The 24159-nt window shown below is 37.9% G+C and overlaps 1 protein-coding gene across 1 annotated transcript; it reads left to right on the top strand.

The window, feature by feature from the left end:
• The first annotated feature begins 16581 nt into the window (after positions 1 to 16581).
• On the top strand, positions 16582 to 18162 carry LOC110901483. The gene is made up of 3 exons (XM_022148310.1): positions 16582 to 16650; positions 17120 to 17432; positions 17570 to 18162. The coding sequence occupies exons 1-3, from the start codon at positions 16582 to 16584 to the stop codon at positions 18160 to 18162; spliced, it is 975 nt and encodes a 324-aa protein (XP_022004002.1).
• The last annotated feature ends 5997 nt before the right edge of the window (positions 18163 to 24159 follow it).

Here is a 24159-nt window from a genome sequence, read left to right as displayed (position 1 = left end):
CAGAATTTATGTCAATTTGAAGGTACTTATTATTCAATTTAAAAAGCGTTTGCGTACATAAAATCAATCTTGATGACATTGGCTGTTGGTATTACCTAGGATAAGTGGAAAACATTAGTGCACATAAAATCAGTTCATGTCTAAGTTGGCGAAGACGGGTAAATTCTTTGATCCCGTGGTTGCAAAACCTCCCATTCGTAAGTAATTTATGTGACTAGCTCACATGTTTTTCAGGTGGTTGTGGTGTTCTCTGGTTTTGCGGTTTTGTTTTTCTCACTTTGTTTTGGTTAGTGCTCGAAAGCTGCGCATCTTCGGGACTTTTTGCTTATTGTTATTCGGTCGTGGGCTGCTTGTTTTGGGGGACAGTTTACTATCTGGGCACTGGGCAGGGGCTTTAGACTGGCTCCGGGATTGTAATTCGGTCAGGGTGCTGTTTTGGATTTGTTGTTTGAGGTTATCCATCAAGGGTTATGGGCCGTTGGGTTTCTGGCTTGGGCTTCGTTTTGGTCAGGGTGCTGTTTTGGAACAAGTCAACTGCCTAAAATGTTGACAAGTCAGTCAACTGCCCAAAATGTTGACAAGCAATACAATACGGTTCAAAGTTCGTAAGTAATGGTGAGCCAGGCACTGCCCAAAATGTTGACAAGTCAACTAGCTTGGCTATGAAACAAGGTGATCTGTTGAATTCTTCGAGTCTTGTATGCTCTTTGGGTTTTGAACGCGATGGTGAATTCTTCGCAACCGCGGGTGTAAATAAAAAAATCAAAGTTTTTGAATACGAGTCGATATTAAACGATAATCGCGACATACATTACACTGTCGTTGAAATGTAAGTAGATCTAAATTAAGTAGTATATGTTGGAATAATTACATCAGAGGCCAAATTTCATCAAGCAATTGTATAGGTATAGAATTCTTTAAAAAAATAAAATTTTATGTTTTGAATAATGAAAAAAAAACATTAGTGAATAGTTATTTTGAAAGTTTCAGATATGGGACATGACACGGAATCAAGTATATATGGAGCTGAAAGAGCATGAGAGAAGAATCTGGTCAGTTGACTTTTCTTGGTCGAACCCGACACTGGTGGCTAGCGGGAGCGATGACGGTTCTGTTAAGCTCTGGAAAATGTTTAACAAATATAGTAAACCAAATATGGGTAAATGAATTGGCTACTTTGGTATGTTAAAAGCACTAAAGGTGCACTTTTTTTAGAAAACAAAAACGCAAGTTTTTTGGCAAATTTGTGAATATACTCGTGTTTTTAACTTTATTTTACACAAATTTCCTAAAAACTCAAATGATCTGATTTACTTGAAATAAATAACAATCTTTTTCAATAGTCATAGATTGCTGTTGATGTATTTTCAAAAATTAAAATAATGAACTATTTAATGCATACATGGGTCCTAAAGTGTCTAATGCACCTCAAAATTTTTTGGAAGCCTACACGTGCTCGTAGTTCTCCAGTTTTTTATGAAGTGAACCACCTCTCCAGTTTTTTGAGAGGTCGTCCAGACAAGGAAAGAAAAGGCGCACCATAAAGGGCACAACAAAGTTGAGAAGGCAACAAATTGGATATTTAACCCGATTGCTGCTGCATCTAGGGCTAATGCTGCCACATTTGGTGAGTCACATGGGAACCTCGATTGAGTTTTTATTATATATAATAATAAGTGTGTCAAACTTGATTACAAATGTTATCTCAATTTAATAATAACATAGTTTTAATTAAAAACAAACTAGCAGGTTATACATTAGTAGTACACTAAGGGCAACTTTCGGATAGTTCAACGCATTTGACACGTTCCTTATACTTAATTATAGCAAGACCGCAAGTAAGCATTGATGGCATAACGAATCAGTCGGACATGGTTGCAGCATGTCAGACTTTTAGCTTGATTTCATTTAGGTTTTATGCCTACTTTTAAGGTTTGAAAAGGTTAAACGGGGATTGGCTATTGAGGTCTGGAACCGATAGATATTTCAATCATGTTAGTTCCCATTGCTGCAGGAGGCATCATTGGTAACAGTTTTTTTTTATAAGATTTTTCTGTGTAAGACTGAACGTAGTCGGGCGCCATTTTCTCTCATAACCCCCCATAACCCCCCGAACACCACTACGGGCGGGGTTATGAGGCAAAAAAAAATTAGGAAGCGCTATATATATCACGGGGTTATGAGGGGTTATTGGGTTTGCTTTTCAAATTCTAACCAATCAAAATAAAGCAAGGTTTTTTTATAATTAATAAATAAAATTGAAAATTAAGAATTAGGTAATGATGGGAAGGGGCTTTATGACTACGGGCTTAAATGCATAACGCCCCATAACGCCCACCCGCACACGTGGCGCGCCACGTGTCGCATAACGCCCACAAAGGGGGGTTATGACTACACATGGCCTAAGGCATTTGGCTACAAGTAAAGCTGGGTTTTAAAAAGCGCGCCTCCCTAGGCGCGCCTCTCTAGACGCATCAAGGTGCAAGCCTTGGCGCCTTTAGTAGCCTGAGGCGCGCTTTTTACAAAAAGCGCAAATTTGCAGAAAAGAATCGTTCGAGTACATGATTCACTTTTACGATTTTCCTCGGTTGTTATGCTATACGTTGTGCCTTTCCGTCTACGTGACCCTTAAGACAGATTCCACGATTGTAGTCAAGGATGTTGCAGACATGCTGACCGGTTCGACAACCTCTGATGACAGCCTGACAACAACACCGATCCACACATTACCACCAACAATGTTGTCGTCTAGGGAGATTCAGATTGTTGTGAAGCTTGTTTTTCCTGGTGAGTTGACAAACTATGCGAAAGGAAATTACTAAATTTAGGAGTTCTTAGAAAGGTTTGAGTAGGTGTTTGTGGTTTCGTTTGGTAGGATATTTGCTTAAGATTTGTAATTGGTGGTTTTGATGAAATTAAATTCGTGTTGGTGATGGATTCCTATTTTAAATGATGAACTGTTTAAAATATTTGTTTCATAAATCTGCTTGTTGAATGGTTCATTTGCTGAAACGTTTGGTTCAGATCTGTGATTGATGCTTTTGAAGAAACGAAGTTCATATGGGTGGTGAATTTTAAATTTGGATGATATTTTGTTGAATAATTTTTTGTTTAGTTGGTTGTTGAAAGGCTTATATTGGTATATTTGTGTTTTAGACATGTATCAGTGGTGAGTTTGCATAGTTTTTTTTGTTTCTGTGTAAAGTTCTTTGTGTACAAACATGAAAACGTTATTTCCCGAGAAGCTACTAAAGTATAAGAAGTGTTTATTGCGGGTGGTGGATCAAAAAACGGTAAGTGGACAAAGATACGAGAGAGAGTGCTTGGTTTGCCTGTACGTCGAGCACTTCAAACTGAAGCGTCTTACGGGCCAGCTTTATTGGCCTTAAAGGCAACATAATAACTATAAAGTGACTTACGGGACATACGTTAGACTATATTTTTAAACTAAGACTATACTGTCTAAAAAATGATGGAATAAACACCCAAAATATGTCCATTGAAAGCTCCCATTCACATTCTTGCCTTTGGATGAAAAAAAAAAATTATAGTCCATTTGGGAATTGCTTCCCCTGCTGCCACTTTTCCAGATGATCGATCCGCAACTCAATAAGGCAGAAATGGGCGTGGTCAGTGGTGTACTCCACAGTCCAAAACGAAAAATTTGAGAGTTCAAATCCTAAAGGTTGTAATGTATTTATTATAGAAAAAATTCAGGAATTGCCGCTAATAAAAGGTTTATCAATAATTAATGTCTTCTACTTTTTAATTGTTAAACTTATTTTCATTAACTCTTTACTTTAACAATTACTTAACTGTTAAGTAGATCTTTAAAAATTAAAACTCACAGAAAACAAATTTGAAATGTAAAATGCTGCAAATCCGCACATATTTGTATCAATTATAAATAAAATGTATTCGTATGTGAATAAATTGTATTCATATAGATAGTACAATCAATTTATAAATTTCTAAAATCCGTTATCTCCGAACGTAGATAGGAAGCAATACATAGATTTCAAGCTCTCAATGTATTCACAAGCGTATACATTAAAATTGTATAAAAATTACAAGACGAGTTAGGGAAAAACAAAAATTTTAAGAAGTTATAGAACATAGTAAGCGACTATGCACGTATCTTTTTCTGCAATTGGCAGATATCCATTATTTTCGAAAGCAGACTGCGGGTATCTTTTTCTACATCCAAGGGTTAAGCTAATATTATTCTAATTCCCATTTTAATATCTAGAAACATGCTGAGTTTGTGGGTTGGTGGGTTCAACCCGAACCCGAATTTTTAAGTCGAGCTCAACATAACCCCAACCTGAAAATCATGTCATACATATGAACTCGATGCATCATATTTGGTACCCAACCCCGATACTATGAGTAAAAAATAACAAACGTACTATACAATATATCACGAAAGGATTGATAAACTAACAGAAAAACAAGTGCCAACATATCACGAATAAGAAAATTAACTTAAGTACTATACAATATATCACGGGACGAGTGATAAATTAACGGTAAACAAGTATCCTATTGTAAATCATCACTCCCGCTGCATCGCGCGGGTAAATGGCTAGTGACTTGAAATGAATTTTAGCTCCACGATCCTACACAAAACCAAAATAAGTTAAGTATAGAATTTCATCAACACATAGCAGACATTACAACTCAGTTAATTTGAAGAATTAATTAAGTCAAAAGTCTAGTCAAACTGAAGAAATCAATCGAAACCATACAATCAGACTAGGTAGCGAGTGATTATAATAATAATATTTAATAAAGCAGTCGGGATCTCGAGTCGGAACCAAGAGGTTTTGAGTCGGAACCATGAGATTTCGAGTCGGAACCAAGAGATTTCGACATGGAAACATCAGTCGAAGCCTCAAGATTTCGAGTCAGGTTTTGGAGTCGGAACCAAGGAGGTCTCGACTCGCAACAAGACATATCTCGATTCTTTTGACCAGTCTTCACTCGCAACCTGTGTCGAAACCTCACGAAAACCATTAAGATCAGCAACAACAATTACTATGGATCAAAATCCATAAACACCCAATAATCTTGTTGAAGACCAAATTATGAAGATAATTAGTGTTCATAATAATCTTGAAATCTTCATAAATTTCTTCATATCTTCATCGAATCTTCAAGCAAAAAACCTAGGTTTAATCGAGATTACCTTGAATGCACTGCTGTTTGTCAGTCGGAATCGAAAATCTCGAGTCGGAATTAGAGAGACAATTCAAGAGACAGTCAGAGAGGATTCGAGTGGAATGAGGTTTCGAGTTGAAACCTCAATATATACCACAATCCATCATGGGCTGGGCCTTATACAAACCAGATCAGGCCCACTTGTTTCAAAATTATTTGGGCCGAAACCATCATTTCGAGTCGAAATCATTTCTAAGTCCATTTTCTTGATTTCGACTCACATTTTCAATTAATTTTTAAAATTTTCTCAAAAATCATTTTATTATTTAAAAAATCTTAACCCCCCGAGCACGTTTTACCAGGCTAAAACCTATAAAACAAAAATAAATAATATATAACAATTATTTACAGAAATAAAAAGAGAAAATATAGTTTATTGCTCAGGGATCAAATGATGGGGTTTCGGGCTAGACTTCATTTATCAACACTGATCTACTATCGAGTGATCCGAATTATTGCCAGTATATTTTTCCACCTAAACCCATCTCCCTAGACCTTTTTCATGTGACTGTTTGTAAATAATTTTTTCATGTTTTTTATATTTTAACAATGAACACCCAAACAAATACTAATCAAATCCTGGAATTATAGTCAGCACACTCTATCATGCAAGTAGTTTCCCTACCACATATTTCCACAAGTCTGTCCTAGATTTCTAAAACCTTAACTGGGACTAGATTGAGAAGAGAACAGAATAGACCATAATCAGAGATGTTGATATAATATACAGATCAAATGAGTTTTCTCAGTTTGATATAGGTTTTTGGGTGTCTTTTGGGCACTTAAGGGCCTATTTTGGGTGTAAATTGATCTATAAGGCGACAGCCGTACAGCTAGATTTTTGCTCACGCAAAAAAGAGGCTAACGCTTCCTAGCACCTCCAGGTATTTGCTCACGCAAAACTGAGGAAATACATGACTTTGTTAGAAAAGATTTCAGAACTAGACCAAAATTGTGTGTATCGGTACATCACACAAGCATTCAAATAGAAATGAGCTAATTCCATATGACGTTCTTTCCTGAGGTCATAGACTAATATTAGGTTCTGTACAGAAGCAGCCAACGTTTCCAGCCTTAAGGATAGAGCCTACCAACATATCATTCTAGAGTCATACTATTTCAATACTGGTCTTACATGAGTTAGCCCTATTCCACAAAGCGAAAATTCATTTCATTTCCCATGTCATGCAATGTCTCTTTTTGAATTTTTCAAAAATTTCGATGTTTTTGTATTTTTTCAAATTTTTCATTGTTTTTGTATTTTTCAAAATATTTCCCCCTAAATTTGTGCATAAATAAAAAATACCTAAGAATAGAAAACTTTATGAACAAATTTACCTACGAAACCAAAAACATGCTCAGTCGGTATATCGGATCATTTTCAGAAAATCCACAAGCACCTTGAACTTTGAGCGGCTGACAGGTTTTGTGAACAAATCGGCATCATTTGCATCTGTGTCGATTTGCTCCAGTTTAATAAGACCTCTGTTAAAGCAGTCTCTTATAAAATGAACTTTAATATCAGTGTGGTTGGTTTTGGAGTGAAAGACAGGGTTTTTGACAATTTGAAATGCAACATCATTATCATAGTAAATAGTAGTGTTGAGATAAGTCAAACCGTAATCCTGCAATTGATGTTGCATCCACACCACCTGTGAGCAAGATGCAGAAGCAACAACATATTCTGCTGTGGAGATCACCACTGTTTGCTATTTCTTACATTGCCAAGAAATGAGTCTGTCACCCAAAAATTGACATCCAGCTGATGTAGATTTCCTTTCACTGTCAGTTCCTCCAAAATTGCTATTAGAAAATGCAAACAGATCAAAATTTGAATCTCTTGGATACCAATTGTAAGTCCATAAATGGATCATTCAATGATATCAACTGTAATCTAGTGTTTGTGCGGAATCCAAACACGAGACGATTCAAGATAAATAAACCACAAACAAATAATGAACAAAACACTTAACTTGCATGCACCAGATCGATGTCAGATACAAGAAAGATAAGTAGTTTCGGATGGAACTCTTTCTAGAACTCGGAACAGTCTGATCAACCCCAAAACATCTTTAGGGAATTGATTATATACTAATCACTTGGGCCTAAAGCCCCTACCCAAGCCCAGCCGAAACCATGACCCAAAATACACTATTTCGACCCTAAACATAAAGTAAACATAATAACAAGTCCAAACCAATTAACTATCCTAACCCACTATGCATAAACCTTCAGGTTCCAACACGTAAGTTGTCGAATGTAAAATATTTTTTTTGCGCATGCCGCCGAATGAAAAAAAAAAGTTTTTTTACGCCCCTGATCGTCGGTCCGAGCTCCTCTAAACGTCACACATAAAGCCCCTGATCGTCGGTCCGAGCTCCTCTAAACGTCACACATAAATCTATTTTTCAAACGTTAAAAATGGCACGCGTAAATGTTTAGTTTTTATATACGTTTGAAAAATTCTTTCTTGTACGTTGTAAAATGAAAAAAAAAATCGCGCACAATGTTGAATGCAAAAAGATGTTTTCTTATCACACACGATAAAAAATGTTTTTTTTACGCCCGAGCTCCTCTAAACGTTTGTGGAGTGTAAACGCTCTGTTTTTTTTATTATCGTAGGTGTTGGGGTTTTTACGTTCAAATGACGAGGATAATGAACAAAAAAAAATGAAGATCAAGATCAGAGATTGAAGACATTTTCTTTTTATGCATGTACTGTAATTTTTTTGTATAAAAGTCATGTGTTATAATTAATTCTTTTTTTAATAGATAAACGTAATTAATGTTGACATGAAGAGTGATGTGGTCTTTGATTTTTAATTGTCAGTTTAACAAGTTGACATGAATAGTACACAAGTCAATTTTTTTAAAATACACTTCTTTTACTATTTATTCTTTTTTAATCAATAAAATCACTACAAATTAAATTTAAACAATTTAATCTCAACCACTCATACATGAGAGATCTAGTGTGGATAATGGTTCCTACGGTTCTCGCATCTAAAGGTGGTTCCTATTTTAACCCATCCCTGTATGTGTGTGTGTGTATATATATATATATATATATAGAAAAAGTATATCGTACATTACGGCTTAACGTACTTCACGTACAACAACGTGCGTGATTTGTTCTATAGCATGCGTGATTAATGTTTTCAATGTGCGTGATTATTGTGTTTCAACATGCGTGATTTTGGATTTTTTAGTTATAACGTGCGTGATTTTAAAATAAACGTACGTAATTACCTGTCGTACGTGATGTACGTAAAGGCGTAATGTACGTTAACCTTCCTATATATATATATATATATATATATATATATATATATATATATATATATAGGACAAAGATCCGTTAGGAACCACCCCTTATTGCGAGAACCGCGAGAACCAGTGTGAACACAAACAGTAATTCCTAAAAAAATCTAAAAAACACCCAAAAAAATTTTTTTTTATTTTTTTACTATTTTTTTTGAAAAAATCGCTATATTTTGTTAATAAAAAAAATAAAAAAAAAATTTCAAAAAAAAAAAATAAAAAATTTCGAGTAACAGTTATCCATGCACATGTGCATATGTGTCGTTTCTTTGTCAAATTTCGTAATTCATTACAAATAATAGTCAATTGCACTTTCATTTACACTACTAAGTGTAATACACTATTTTTTACATTATCAATGTTAGAAATGCACATGTGCATCTATATGTATCAACAGGAAATAAGGTGTTTTGGTACACTACTTTCTCTTTCATCTATCATTCCATCCATAATACACAAGCATGCACATGTGCATTTTTGTCATTTCTTTGACAAATTCCGTAATTCATTACATATATTAGACAATTGCACTTTCATTTACACTACCATATGTAATACACTACTTTTTACATTACCAATATTAGAAATGCACATGTGCATTTATATGTATCAACATGAAATAAGGTGTTTTGGTACACCACTTTGAATACACTTTCCCTTTCATCTATCATACCATCCATAATACACTACCATTACCTCCTACCATCCATAATACAATACCATTACCTCCTACCATCCATAATACAATACCATTAACAATATTTTCACTTTATTACATGTATGTAAACACCATTTATACCATCCAATCAACATATTACATAAAAAATTGACAACTATAACCAAACCATCAACCACTAGATATAACTAACCAAAAAACATGTATATGGGTCTACTTCTCCATTCAAAATCACAAACTTTTTGTACCAAAACACGTTATATCATGGTTATACCTAATTATGCACATGTGCATCTTGAATATTGGTAATGTAAAAAGTAGTGTATTACTAATGGTATTGTAAATTAAAGTGCAATTGTCTATTCCTGATAACGTATTACCGAATTTGTTGAAGTAATGATACATATGCACATGTGCATGGATAACTGTTACTCGAAAAAAAAAAGTTTTTTTTTTTTTTTTTTTTATGGAAACGAAATATAGCGATTTTTTATTAAAAAATATTAAAAAAATAAAAAAAAAATTTTTGAGTGCTTTTTTGATTTTTTTTAGATTTTATTTTGTGTTCACATTGGTTCTCGCGGTTCTCGCAATAAGGGTGGTTCTCGCATGAACCTTACCCTATACATATATATATATATATATATATATATATATATATATATATATATATATATATATATATATATATATATATATATATATATATATATATATATATATTTATGTATGTATAGGGGTTGGTCAACGTACAATTTGTTTAACGTACGGTGCGTAAAAAATTGAGTTTCAACATGCGATTTTTTTTATAACATGCGATTTCTTATTTTATATAACATGCGATTTGTTTTTCTTGAACGCGCGATTTTTTAATATAAACAACATGCGATTTTGCTGTTTGTACACCATGCGACATTTTTTATATAACATGCGATTTGAGTTGTTAATGTGCGATCTTCAAATCTCGCACGCTCGTACGATAAGCCATATTGTACATTACACTTTCACTATATGTGTGTGTATATATATATGTTAAATATTTTTTTAAATAGTATACCCATACCAGTTCTAACATAGGCCTATTTAAAAATCAATTTTTTATGGTTTAGAAGTGGTTATGTTAAAATAAGAGATAGGATCTAACTATAGACTTATTTACAAATCAATTTTTAAGTTTGTCATTAATGCTAAAGATCAAACATAGTATATGAATTCTCAGTGACGCCCTGAAATAAATATGAACGTTAAGAGTTGAGGAATATTTTGTATCTCCTTTTGATACGGTGGATACATGTGGAGAGATGGCAACCGTGACAATATAATGTCCAAATGACAACTAATACATTTAAAATATTCAAATGATTTAATAACTGATACTCATAATACATGATGTGTGAGAATGTTTAAAATTTTTAGGTTTTCGTTGAGTCTATACATGTTATGATTTATTTTTATCCGAACTCATAAAAACATTTAGCTAAATATGTTAGTCTTGATCAGTGGCAGATTTATAGTACAAATAGGGGTAGCCTGGGCTACCCCTCAACCCCATCTCCGTAGTGTAAAAATACCCCTTAACTCTATTTCCGTAGTGTAAAAATTCCTCTCAAGTCCGTTTCTGTTATATAAAGGATACCCCTGATCCTAAAAAAAATTAGGATACTCCTAAGTTTTTGGACTAGTTCCGCCACTGGTCTTGATTCAACACGTTTAGTTTAAATAGGTTCTTAGGTCTAGGTACGAAGCTCCATAGGGTTAGAGGGTGACCGCCCTCTCCCCCCTCTCCGTTTTTTATTGTTAATTTTATTAAAAAATTTTGAAATTTTTGTTTTTGTAGTGGAAAATATTTGGATTTTGAAAGTCACCTCTCCCTTTTAATTTTTTGTTCAAGCTCCGCTACTGCTTAGTTCAGCCTATTTATTTTATATAACTTTATAATGGGTGGTTAAAACGTAAGTCGGTTGAATATTTTATATTAAAATAAAATGTTAATAGAAAAATGGACGTTAGATGGACATTTTGTAGTTTTTTTTTTTTTTGACACTTGTAAATTTTTTTTTTGTTAGAACTACACCGTTATCATTCCACACGAAAAAGGGCAATTACAAAGCAATGGCAGGTAGTCGGGCAACAAGTTGCGTCGCCACCCCCTTTTGAATAGAAAAACCAATTCTACTAAATACAAAGTTTGAAACCCTTAGCGACGAAGAATTACTATTAACGACTTTTTGAACCCGATTCAAAAGTCGCACAGCGTCAGGAGCGAGATCACCAAAGGTATCAAACGCAAACGGGACAAACACATGTTGATTCTCCAATCAGGCTTTCTCATGTTTTGCCACTTTGCTCGCCTCTGCCTTGAGCACCGCTTGCCCTACGACAAAGCCCTTGTCCTTGAGCCCGACAAGGGGGGAGACTCCAGTTAGATCTACACACGCGTGTTTCCCCCCTTCCCATCCAAACACAAGGATGTCCGCCGGGCGTAAAGTAGACCTCCCCTCTAAGGGGTCAGTCAGGAAATTTACTGGGGCCTCCTTTTTGGCAGAGATTCCGGCCCGCTTAAGAACATCACATAACACATCTCTCACCCAATCATGCCGATATTTAAACCCTGGAAGCTCTTTACAGTGGATCGCGTGCTCGCCGAAAGAATCCAAACACGCTTTGCGGCATATCGGACATGGCTCGTCAACTGGGAACAAAGGAATCATCAGTCGGTATCTAAGGATAGCACGGTATTCCACAGCCGACATGTGTTGCCCCAAGCCTTCAATAGGTACGACATACAGAAAATCTTGAGCATGTGCGGCACGTAGACATTCAAACACAGCTCTTTGCCGAGGGGATAAAACAAACTTCTCTTCAAACCTCTTGACAATTTCGCCATATAAGGCATTCGCCAGAATTTTCTGGGATTTAGGAGGGGCGATGTCTTTAATGTAGAAACCGCCAATATCAAGGTCGGGAAGAGAACTATGCAAAAGGTCCAACGCACTCCTGTAATCGGAGTCTAAAACATCCCCACCACATTCTCGGAGTATGTGGTCTTGTAAACCCCAAGATTGGGCCCTTGAAGCCACGAATGCATATGAAGAGGCATCCTCGGCCGTACAAATCCCTAAGCCTCCGAACCGGGTCGGGAGAGAAGCCAACCTCCACTGGAGATCTCCAAAAAAGGCACCCCCACAAACAACAATATCCTCTAATGCTCCCCGGAGGCCTTCATCAAAAACAGAGACAGCTCCCCCGACCAAAGAAGGTTGACACGTTCGAAGACCAAGCAGTAATTTAGCAACACCCATACAAGAACGAAGCAAGAGGAGCTCACTCTGAGGGTCCCGTAGGCGTTTAAGGCACCTCATCAGCTCGACTGCACAGTTCGCTCTTTTAAGAGCCATACTACTAATAAACTCTGCATCACGACTAACGACACCCCCCAGGAGTTTCACACCCAGCAACGGCCTCCCAATCCCCCGAGGGAATAAGCCCTCCTGAACCTTTACACCATTGCAAGTTGGCCAGAAAACTTCAGTTTTCTTTATATTAAGTTGAAGCCCTAAGGAAGGACCCTCAGCTCTGATGACCTCTAAAGCATTAGCCACTTGGGTGGCATCTCCAATAAGCGTTCCGTCATCTAGGTACCAGGCGTGAAAGAGAAGATTGCAGCGATCCCTTATTCGGTGAACAAGGGGGTGTAGAACAAGGGCAAAAAGGAGGGGCCCCAAGGGGTCCCCCTGCTGAACACCAGTAGTAGACCAAATAAACTCATCCCCCACATATAATCTAGCTGGTTGACCATATAAAAAATCGACCCACGTAGAAATAGAAGGACACCTTTTCCTTACCTCGTACAGTAGGGCTGTCCTGTCAACCAAATTAAAAGCGTTCGAAAAATCAACAGTAAGCATAGCAAGAGACCCATCTTGGTGGTACTCATTAAGGAACCTATTCGCACTATGAAGAACGGCCTCTGCCCCACACGGAATACCTACCCCAAACTGGAAATCACCAAGGTATTTGGCCATCTCCTTCCCAACACCTTTCATGGCCACCTTGGAGATCACCCTCCTCAAAATCGACCCAACAGCGATAGGCCTAATCCCATTATCCGGTTTGAGAAGAGGTGTAAGAGGAGCAGAAGCGACAAACTCCGCAAGACTCCTCGGGCACCTCCCCCCCAAGCATAATTTAACCATAGCTGAAGTAGCCCTAAGCAGGCTATCAGCAATCACAGACCCCTCCCCACAAAAAGCATCTAAAATATGTTGGGCCCTTAAACCGTCTCTCCCGCACGACGTACCTTTAGGGAAAGATTTAATACACCCGAGCACACAATCGGGCTCTACCACAAGAGGAGACTCAGAAGGCAAGGAGGCTCAAGTGTTGTGAAAAAAATAAAATAAAATAAAATTATTTTGGTAAAACTATGGATATACAAATCAGGTTGAGGTTCAAGTGTTGTGTTGGACACACATTTTAGGTTCATGTAAAGTTTCTGGGTTCATACTTGGTCGATCCACAGACCCGCAAACAATACCACGGACCGTTTATACACCATCATAATCTATTGAGTAAAATGTGTGACTTAAAGTAATATACAAGATAGGCCAACTTCTAATGCAAGATGTGGAAAAGTTATAATATACACTTTCAAAGTCACATTTCTCTTGTTTTAGATCATAAACACGATTTGACTTTTTATACTTACTTTATTCAATGCTTACAGAAATACTTAAAAGACCTTGGAATCAGTCAATTAACTTTGCTATATAGGAAGGAAGGTCAAACTTGTCTTTATATTTGAAAACTACATTGTAACCATGTTACTCCCAAAATTATAAATGTTGACAATATGTAACGCTCATTATAACGTATTTTCCAAGTTGTATAGTTACAATTAAAGATCAATTTAAGTTGAGATAATAAATGAGATTAAAAGTTAAATTCAAAATGATTGATAGGTTTGTTTTAGATGCACTAAATCACGTATTAGCACCGTAGAATGAGACTGGTATAAATCGTCAGGGCCGTCTTTGAAAATCACAAACAAAATTATGACCCTATACAAGATAAAAAATTTGGGTCCTATTCGAAAATCTCCATTTAATATAAACTTAACAATCACTAAGATTTATGTGGATGTAATTTAAATAATTATTTTTAGCTAAGTTTAGAAAGTAATTTATTAATTAAAGGTAAAGATGTAGTTGACAATATTAAACATTAATTGCCAAAAAAAAAAAAAAAAAAGAAGAAGAAGCTAAAATAAAGAATTTGGAGATGCTAGGAGTAGAACCCGGGTCTCATTGTTATTTAAGCAAAGCAATAACTACTAGTACAAAGGCTCATTTATGTTATCTCTTAATTAAATGCATATATATTATATCTTGTACAACGTAAATTCTATCAAAATTAAAAAGATTTGGGCCCTCGGTGGGTTTGGGCCTTGTGTCGTAGCCCACCCTGCACCCCTTACGGGCCGGCCCTGTAAATCGTAAACTTTTAATCGAAGTACAACTTTATATAAGATCTAGACACTTTCTCCACACATGTAGATATATTTTTTAACCAGGTTTGTATGAATGTTTTAGACACAACAGGAACATAACATAAAATTCTTATCTTTTTGGTTGTGTCTTAATGAATTTGGGTCAAACCTCGTAAGCCGGGATGGGGGGTGTAGATAACAGTGGTGATGGCCCATGGACAGAGGTGTAGTACCAAAAGCAAAGGAAGAGTCATGGCAATGGAGTGGAAATGACTTTCATTGTTCAAAATCTGCCTGATCGGTCGACAAAGATGATACTGTGGAGGGCTTTCCAGCCATATGGCTTTGTGTCAGACGCTTATGTGGGCCGTAAGAAAGATAAAAGAGGTAATAGCTTTGGGTTCATTAGATACGTGGGAGTAGAGGATGTGGATATAAACTTGGCGGCCATGAATATGGTAAAGATCCTTGAAGCAGAGGTGTCGGTTTCGCTGGCCAAATATGATAAGAATCACAAGAAATTCATTTACACATCTAAAATAGTCGGAGAAAAAACTTGGAGACCGAAGGAACCAACCTATATGGCTCCTTCAAATAATAATGGCGTCTTTTCCTGGAAGGCGACAGTTCAGGAAGGTAAATCCTATGCTAGTTTATTCCAAATGGATGGTCAAGAGCATAACACAGGCGCTAAAGTGATCTCGATTAATAACAAAGGATCCAAATACCCATTGCACTGTATAAATCGGTCTATTCATGGAGTCGTTAGGGACCTCTACGTCTTAATAACATGAACAGTATCTTCAGAAGGAGTGGACTGAGTAATTTTGGATTATCTTATGTGGGTGGCCTTAGCGTTTTACTAACTCTTGGCGATCCAGGGAGGGTAAAGGATATCATGACGAATAATTCGGAGAGTTTGTCCAAAGCTTTTAGCCGGTTCCACGTATGGAAGGGGGAAGATCTGCCTACTGAACGAGTTGTGTCTCTCCGAATTTCTGGTGTTTCGGTCAAGCTTATAGATAACTCGATATTTGATCAGATTGGGGGGGCTCTTTGGTAAGGTTGTGCAGGAATCGACTTTTCATGGTTAGAATCGGATAATTCAGAATGCTCGGTTCTGGTGCTGGTCCCCCTTGGTAAGAGAATTGAGGAGACGGTGGTGCTGAACTAGGAGGAAAGGAGATTCGTCGTATAGGTAGTCGAGGATGTTGCCGCTTGGAAGCCTGAACTGGATGGAGACAATTCTTCATTGGATGTGGATTTGGATAATAAGTCACCAGAAGAATCCGATGCATGCTCTTTTGACGGCAGAGGTGAGGATGATTGTAACATGGAAGACGAGGCTGAGGAAGGTGAAATCAGGTCACCGAAAGTTAATATGCCGGCGCCGGAGATAGAAGTCCGTTCGTCATCGGAACCTCATATGGAACCGGGTAACGATCAGTCGCCGGTATACGGAAGGTTGGATTCTGGAAGGTCGTTACATGAGTTGCATGGGGAACCTTCTATTCCTAAGGAATTAAATAATGTCACTCTGGAAACAGTAAATGTGGCTGCGGGGACATTTGATGGTGGTCCCCATCAACGGGAAGTGAATTTTAATGGCTTATTAGACCAGTTGAATCAGGATGGCCCAACTCCCCTTGCTAGGCTTGGTAAGAGAAACAGGGCCAACATGAGCCCACCTTCTTCTGGGTCTATGCAAGGCCCAGCTATTAGAAGCTTCTACCAAAACCCAAACCCTGGTGATTTTTCTTTTGACCTTAATCGGCCTACATCGGATACTGGGTCAATTAGTGGTTAACCTGTTGGTGGAGTATTCCACTTGCAACCGACGTCTCAACCAATTGACGGTAGGAACCATGAGTTGCCGATGGGGCAACCGGATGTGGAAGTGGAGCTTTCCCCGGATCCCGGCGACTATGTCCCTGTATACCCGAATGTCAGTGAAGAAGTTTAAGCGACTGCATAGGTAGGTTCCAAATTGGGTATTTATCTGCAAGGATTTGAAGAAGCGACTAGATCTCTTATTCAAGATGAAGGTGCAACTACTGGTTTACAATGAATTTTCTATTCTTAAGGGGGGTACGGGATTCCCGTAAAATAGACTGGATTAGGGGAATCAAGACTTCTTACGGTGTTCACTTTTTGGCTATCCAAGAAACTAAGCTGGGGGCATCGTCTAACTTCATGTTCAACGGATTTTGGGGTCGATCAGCTTATCACTTGGAAGTTGTTAATGCAGAGGGTAGATCCGAGGGGCTTGCTTGTCTATGGAACCCGGGTATGTTTTCTTGTGATAATGTGATTAAAGACCATTATTTTTTAGCTGTGTCTGGATCCTTGAACCAATTAGGCATTTGGATTAATTTGGTGAATATTTACGCTTCAAATGATGCTTCTGTGAGAAGGTATATATGGATAAGCTAGTGGTAATAAAGAATTCAATGCAAGGTTTATGGGTTTTCATGGGGGATTTTAACGAAGTTAGAGACGAGACGGAAAGGTTCAATTCTGAATACATTGCGTCTAATGCGGAGTCCTTTAACAAGTTTATCTTAGTCGTGGGTCTTAGCAAATACCATATGGGGGGCGGCAAATTTACGTATATTTCTGATCGTAGTAACAAGTTGAGCAAGCTGGATCGGTTCCTTGTTTGCTTTGGATTTATGGAGAGATGGCCAACGGCGTCGGTATTGGCACTTAATCGTGATGCGTCTGACCGTAGACCTATTTTATTATCCACTGTTCCCTCGGACTTTGGTCATATCCCTTTTCAGTGTTTTAATTCATGGATGGAGATACCGGGCTTTATGGATTTAGTGAAACAAATGTGCCTGAATTTTGTGTTTAACGGCCAGCGGATATGGCTCTAGCAGTAAAGCTAAGATGGTTGAAAAACCACATCAAAGCCTGGTTAAAAGTTGAACGAGAAACATCCGAAGGGGTCTACTTGGATACAAAGAAACGTATTAGTATTCTAGAACGGATGGCCGAGGAGAGAGCTTTGGAGGAGGGGGAATTGCATGAAAAAGCCGAATGTATTAATACTGTATTGGAAGTAGATCGTAGAAAGCATTCAGATGCTAGACAAAAATCCCGAGCTAGGTGGGCACTTGATGGCGACGAATATTCTGCCTTTTATCATAACGTTATTAATTCCAGTATTAGTAATAACCGTATTAATGGCCTCATGGTTAATGGTGCCTGGATTTCGAATCCGGTGGTAATAAAAGAAGCCTTTTTTGAATTTTTCTCGAATCAGTTTGTGGAACCAATGGTTTCTAGGCCTGTCATTAATTGCCACAATCTGGCTACTCTCTCGGCAGTAGAAGCCGACATCCTTGTTGAGCCATTTTCAGCAGTTGAAATAAAAGAAGCAATTTGGGGATCTGTTGGTGATCGGGCTCCGGGCCCGGATGGCTTCAATTTTAAATTCATCAAAAAGAACTAGGATCTTTTTCAAGGCGATTTTCTTAGGTTATTCCATGAATTTTATGTCAACGGTTCCATTAACAGGTGCTGTATGTCCTCGTTTATTGCTCTAGTTCTGAAGGTTAAAGACCCTTCATCCCCATCGAATACCCATTAGTTTGATCGGAGTAGTGAACAAAGCTATTTCGAAGGTTTTGGTAAATCAGCTCAGGAAAGTGGTTGGAAAGTCAGTGTCGGAAGAACAGTCTGCCTTCTTGGCCGGGAGAAACATATCGGATGGACCCTTGATCCTTAATGAAGCTATAGCTTGGATGAAGAAAGCAAAGAAATCGGGTACGATTTTTAAGATTGATATTAATAAAGCTTATGATTCTCTAAATTGGAAGTATTTAGATTCGATTAGGGCTCAAATGAATTTCCCGGACCGATGGAGGGGATGGATTATGGCGACTCTTGTCTCATCTAGGGCATCGATTTTGGTTAATGGTTCACCAACCATGGAGTTCGAGTGTTCTCGTGGGTTGCGTCAAGGAGACCCGTTGTCCCCATTCTTGTTCGTCTTAGCCATAGAGGCGCTTACGGGAATTATGAAAAAGGCCATGTGGGAAGGAATTTTTAGCGGTTTGCGATGTACGTCCAACGGTCCGGTACTATCTCACCTTATTTATGCGGATGATGTTGTGTTTCTTGGGGAATGGTTGAGTGAGAATTCACTTAATTTAGCAGAATTTTGAGGTGCTTTCATTTGGTCTCGGGGTTGAAAGTGAATCTTGCTAAGTGTTGTTTGTTTGGGGTTGGGGTAGACGAAGTAGAGGTGCAACGGATGGCGGATATTTTGGGATGTAAAAGAGGTTCTCTTCCTTTCAAACACTTGGGTTTGGTGGTGGGGGCCAACATGAATCTTATTCGTAATTCGAAATCGGTAATAGATGTGTTTAAAAACCGGTTATCGCTTCGGAAAGCAAAACATCTTTCCTATGGCGATAGAATCACATTACTCAAATCGGTTTTGAACTCGTTACCGACCTATTTCTTTTCTTGGTATAAAGCCACGACAAAAGTACTTGATATATTGGAAAGATTGAGAAGGGTATTCTTTTGGGGTGGATCGGACGATAACTCTTATATGAGATGGATGGCATGGGAAAAGGTTATAGCTCCAATTGAATATGGCGGTTTAGGATTTGGATCACTTCGTGACGCTAACCTAGCAATGTTTTCGAAGTGGTGGTGGAGATTTAAAATGGATAAAGAATGGCTATGGAGAAGGGTAGTATGGGCAGTCCATCACAATAACAGAACTTGGGCACCTATTCCGGCAAAGGTTTCATTGGCCGGTCCTTGGAAGTAAATAATCGGTATACGAGCACAACTTAATCAAGTTGGAATTAATCTTCTAGATTCAATCTGGTGTAAAGTGGGCTGCGGTTCGAAAACAGCTTTCTAGATAGATTCTTGGATCGGGAGTCAGCCTCTATATATTAGTTTTCCTCTTCTTTTCGCTCTAGAAAAGGAAAAATTATGCTACGTTTCAGATCGGGTGTCTTGGGGGGCCGATATGGTAAATCTTTCATGGAGTCGGAGTCGGCCGGTAATATTCGAAAGTGAGAAGATCGAGCTGCTAGATTTAACTCTCCTGTTGTGCGATTTCGTTACCTGTGATGGGCCGGATATGTGGGTTTGGAATCATGATTAATCAAAATCCTTCTCGGTGTCGAGTATTAAGCATATATCGACAACAGCTTCAAGGTCTGTCCCGGAGTACCTATTTGCATTGAATAATTATGTGCCTAAAAAAGTTGGGGTTGTTCCTTGGCGGGCGTTATCGGAACGATTACCGACAAGAGCTGCCTTGGCAGCTAGGAATGTTAATATCGGAGATACCAGGGGCATTCTCTGCGGCGAATATGAAGAGACCAGCGATCACCTATTCGTTTCTTGCCAATTTGCTCAAACAGTTTGGCTTGTCATGACGCAGTGGTGTAGAATTCCTCCCGTGGTAGCCTTTAGTCTTAAAGATATTCTGGAGTCCCGTATGTATGTGCAAGGCAGTAAAAAGAAAAAGAAAGTGTTTAATGCCATTTTCCAGGTTGTGATTTAGAGTGTATGGAGGATGCGTAATGAGGTTTTATTCGGTCAGGCTGTGCCTAGCATATCGAAGGTTGTGGAAGAGTCTAAGACGATGGCCTATCGCTGGATTAAGAATCGGTTGATATCTCTTCAATGGACTTGGAATGAATGGCGTAATTTTAACTTTGTATTGTAGTGTAGTATTGTAATGTAGTTGGTGTAGTCCGTTTGGTTTTCTTGGTGATTTGTATTGTAAATTTGGTGTCTAGCTATTTGCTAGTTGAAGTAATAAATTTTTTGTTGGCCGTTCAAAAAAAAAAAAAAAAAAAACCACACAACTATGTGAATTATGTTTGGGTCTGTAAAGACTGTTTTCGACACACGACTATGTGAGTTATGTTTGAGTCTGTATGCCCTACATGATTTTCAGATTCTTATCGTATACAAGTTTTAATAAAATTTTAACTTTAGGTTCGGATCTGTCGCAACCCCCGTCCCCCTGTTACAAACCCGGGAACGGGCGGCCGCGGCCAGTTTCGGTGGTATCCTGTTTTGTCTAATTTGGCAGCGGAATTTTCATCAGGACCGTAGTTAGGAAATATTTTATCAGAGTAAAATACCACATTTCCATAACATTAAACATATGGGTAAAACCCAAGTTTTCAGTACACACACTTTCATAGGGATACACTCTATTTTATTTAATAAAAACATCTATTTATTTTTAGGTAACTTTATTTGCCACTTTTCCAAGCCTTCAGTGCTGTCCAGCTGGCTTCCATTTGGCTTTCACATTTAGTTACCTGATTTTTAAAAACATTTTGTTAGTGGGAAATACTGGCGAGTGAATACCAGTTTAATCAAGTTTTAATAAAAACCATTGTACAGTATTGAGGGCGATCTCGCAATTACATTTGTTTCCAAGTTATATCAATTAACATCCATGGTACTGTCAGACCCGACTTGTGGAAATGTTACTCCTTGACCAGGTGGTAACAAATTTTGTATACAAAACCCCAACATACTCATGATAACTGTATTCTTACAAACTCAATAACTGTTTAATATATAATTAATTAAGTGAGGTTTTGTAAAAAATTTAACACAAAAAGAGGATTACTCACATTGCTGTCTTAGATTATCCGTAAGGGTTTCCTGGTGACAATCTATAAATTACACAAATGCACGCGTGTTAGTATAATAACCCATTTTAACATTAGTAATACCCTCCCCGAGACGGCATTCCAAAACATCCATGGTACTGTCAGACCCGACTTGTGGAAATGTTAATCCTTGACCAGGTGGTAACAAATTTTGTATACAAAACCCCAACATACTCATGATAACTGTATTCTTACAAACTCAATAACTGTTTAATATATAATTAATTAAGTGAGGTTTTGTAAAAACATTTAACACAAAAAGAGGATTACTCACATTGCTGTCTTAGATTATCCGTAAGGGTTTCCTGGTGACAATCTATAAATTACACAAATGCACGCGTGTTAGTATAATAACCCATTTTAACATTAGTAATACCCTCCCCGAGACGGCATTCCAACGACTACGTCGGGCAGAACCACGACAGCCGTTACGGAACCCTAGATCAATCGGGCAGAGTATCTAATACGTCTCCAGGGGCTATGATACTTACATCGGAGCAGAACCTCGCTATTTAGGGGGTATAATACCCGCATATAATGCCTGTTGTGAGAGAATTATGTTTAGAAAGAAAGATTTGAACGAGTTTTGCTGAAACCCGATGCCTGCTATTTATAGTGCCACATCTCAACTTTTACGCAGCCCGCGTAAATGTTAACAAAGGGCTACACGGCCCGCGTCAAACCCGGTCAAAGGCGTAGGTGATCCGGGTCAGCTTATAGGTTCAACACGAGTCGGACACGTGTCATCACCGGGCTGCGCCACACTTTTGATCTCTAGCGGCCCGCGTAAGATCCTTAAGAGGTTTACGCAGCCCGCGACAAACCCAAAAACATTATTTTTAATTATTTTTATTAATATTTAAGGTATTCGGGGCCCGTTTTCATGTATGGGGTGTATTTTAGGACATATTTGGATATTTTAAATATTTTTAGGGTGTCAGAAACATTATAAGGGTGTTGGTTTTCTTTAGGGTTGTTATATCCTCCCCACCTTGTTTTAGAGCTCGTCCTCGAGGTCTACTGGAACAGGTGTGGATATTTCCTTTGCAATTCTGATTCAAGCTCCCATGTGTATTCGGGTCCTCTTTTGGAGTCCCACTTTACTTTGACCAGAACTAATCTCTTGTGCTTGAGATTCTTAATTTTCCTGTCTTCAATTTGTAGAGGCCTTTCTACAAATTTAAGTTGTTCATTTACCTCTATATCCTTAAGAGGTACTACAAGTGATTCATCAGCTAGGCATTTCTTGAGATTTGATACATGAAATACATCATGTATTCCTGCCATTTCCCTTGGCAGTTGTAGCTGATAGGCTACAGGTCCTATTCTTCTAATAATCCCAAAAGGTCCAACATACCTGGGACTTAGCTTCCCTCGTTTGATGAATCTTACCACTACTTTCCAAAGAGAGACTTTTAACAATACCTTGTCACCTACCTAGAATTCAAACGGCTTACGTCTGTTATCAGCGTAGCTCTTCTATCGATCACGTGCTGCTTTCAGTCGTTCCTTGACTTGAATGATCTTATCGGTGGTTTCTTGCACTATCTCGGGTCCAGATAGTTGCTTTTCCCCAATTTCTGCCCAACAGACTGGGGTCTATACTTTCGTCCATAAAGTGCTTCGAATGGTGTAGCCCATTGATACTTGTGTGATAACTGTTATTATAAGAAAATTCTATTAAAGGTAAGTGATCGTCCCAATTACCTCCGAAATCAATTACACAAGCTCTAAGCATGTCTTCCATTGTTTGGATTGTCCTTTCGCTTTGTCCGTTCGTTTGAGGATGATAAGTTGTACTTAGATTTAGCTTGGTTCCCATTGCTTTTTCGAAACTTGCCCAAAAATGAGAGGTAAAACGGTGTCACACCCCGATATTTTCACGTATTACCGGTGGGCCCGGTTGGGAGTATCGTGACGTAGTTGATATCATCATAGTCAAACAACACAATTTAAATGCACAGCGGAAGCAAAAGATAAATATATTACAATCCGATATAAAGTAATATCAAAGTATTACAAACGGAATGTAAAGGATCCACAGGCGGATCAAATAAAATATAATTGTTCAACAGATTTTAACATCTAAGCTTGCGAGACTCTTTATTGATGCTAGGAGTAGCCAGCCTATTCCGATAAGTACTTGCACTTAGCCTTTTTGGAAAATACATCAGTTTTCACTGGTAAATACAATTTAACTGACTCATTTTAAAAATGTTTAAGAAAATTGATTTGAGTGCGCATTGTGACACCTGTGTCACCACGACCATAAAACAAATACCAAGCCGATGAAATATTGTATTTCATACTTGGGATCTTGTATAAATATGTGTATCTTTTGCACATATCAATCTTTCTTCAATTTCAAACTCTAGAATGCTTTCTAGAGAATTATACGCAAACTGGTGCGTAAACGTACTCAGTTTAATGCGACAAATACTCCGGAACACCATCATATACTTAACATACCTTAAATAACCTTCACATAACTTAGAAATAAGTCTTGAAGGCTTTGGTATGGCAAAAACAAGTTAATTCGCTTACAGGGACTAAACTTGACAAACTGCGAAAGTATGCCAATTTGAACTGTAACGAATATTCCGGAACATGTCCATAAGTTAAACATACCATAAATATCCTTTACATAGCTTAGAAATAGGCTTTGAGGGGTTTGGTATGCTAAAATAAACTTTTGGATCATTCAGGGACTAACAGTGTCAAAAAGTGCACAAGTTTGCACTTTCGCGCATAACTTACGTTCTGAATACATTCGGACATCCAAA

This window comes from Helianthus annuus, chromosome 13 (assembly GCF_002127325.2).
Source record: "Helianthus annuus cultivar XRQ/B chromosome 13, HanXRQr2.0-SUNRISE, whole genome shotgun sequence".
NCBI classification, from domain to species: domain Eukaryota; kingdom Viridiplantae; phylum Streptophyta; class Magnoliopsida; order Asterales; family Asteraceae; genus Helianthus; species Helianthus annuus.
The sequence above is the reverse complement of the archived record's forward strand: the minus strand, read 5'-3'. Positions and strand labels throughout refer to the sequence as shown.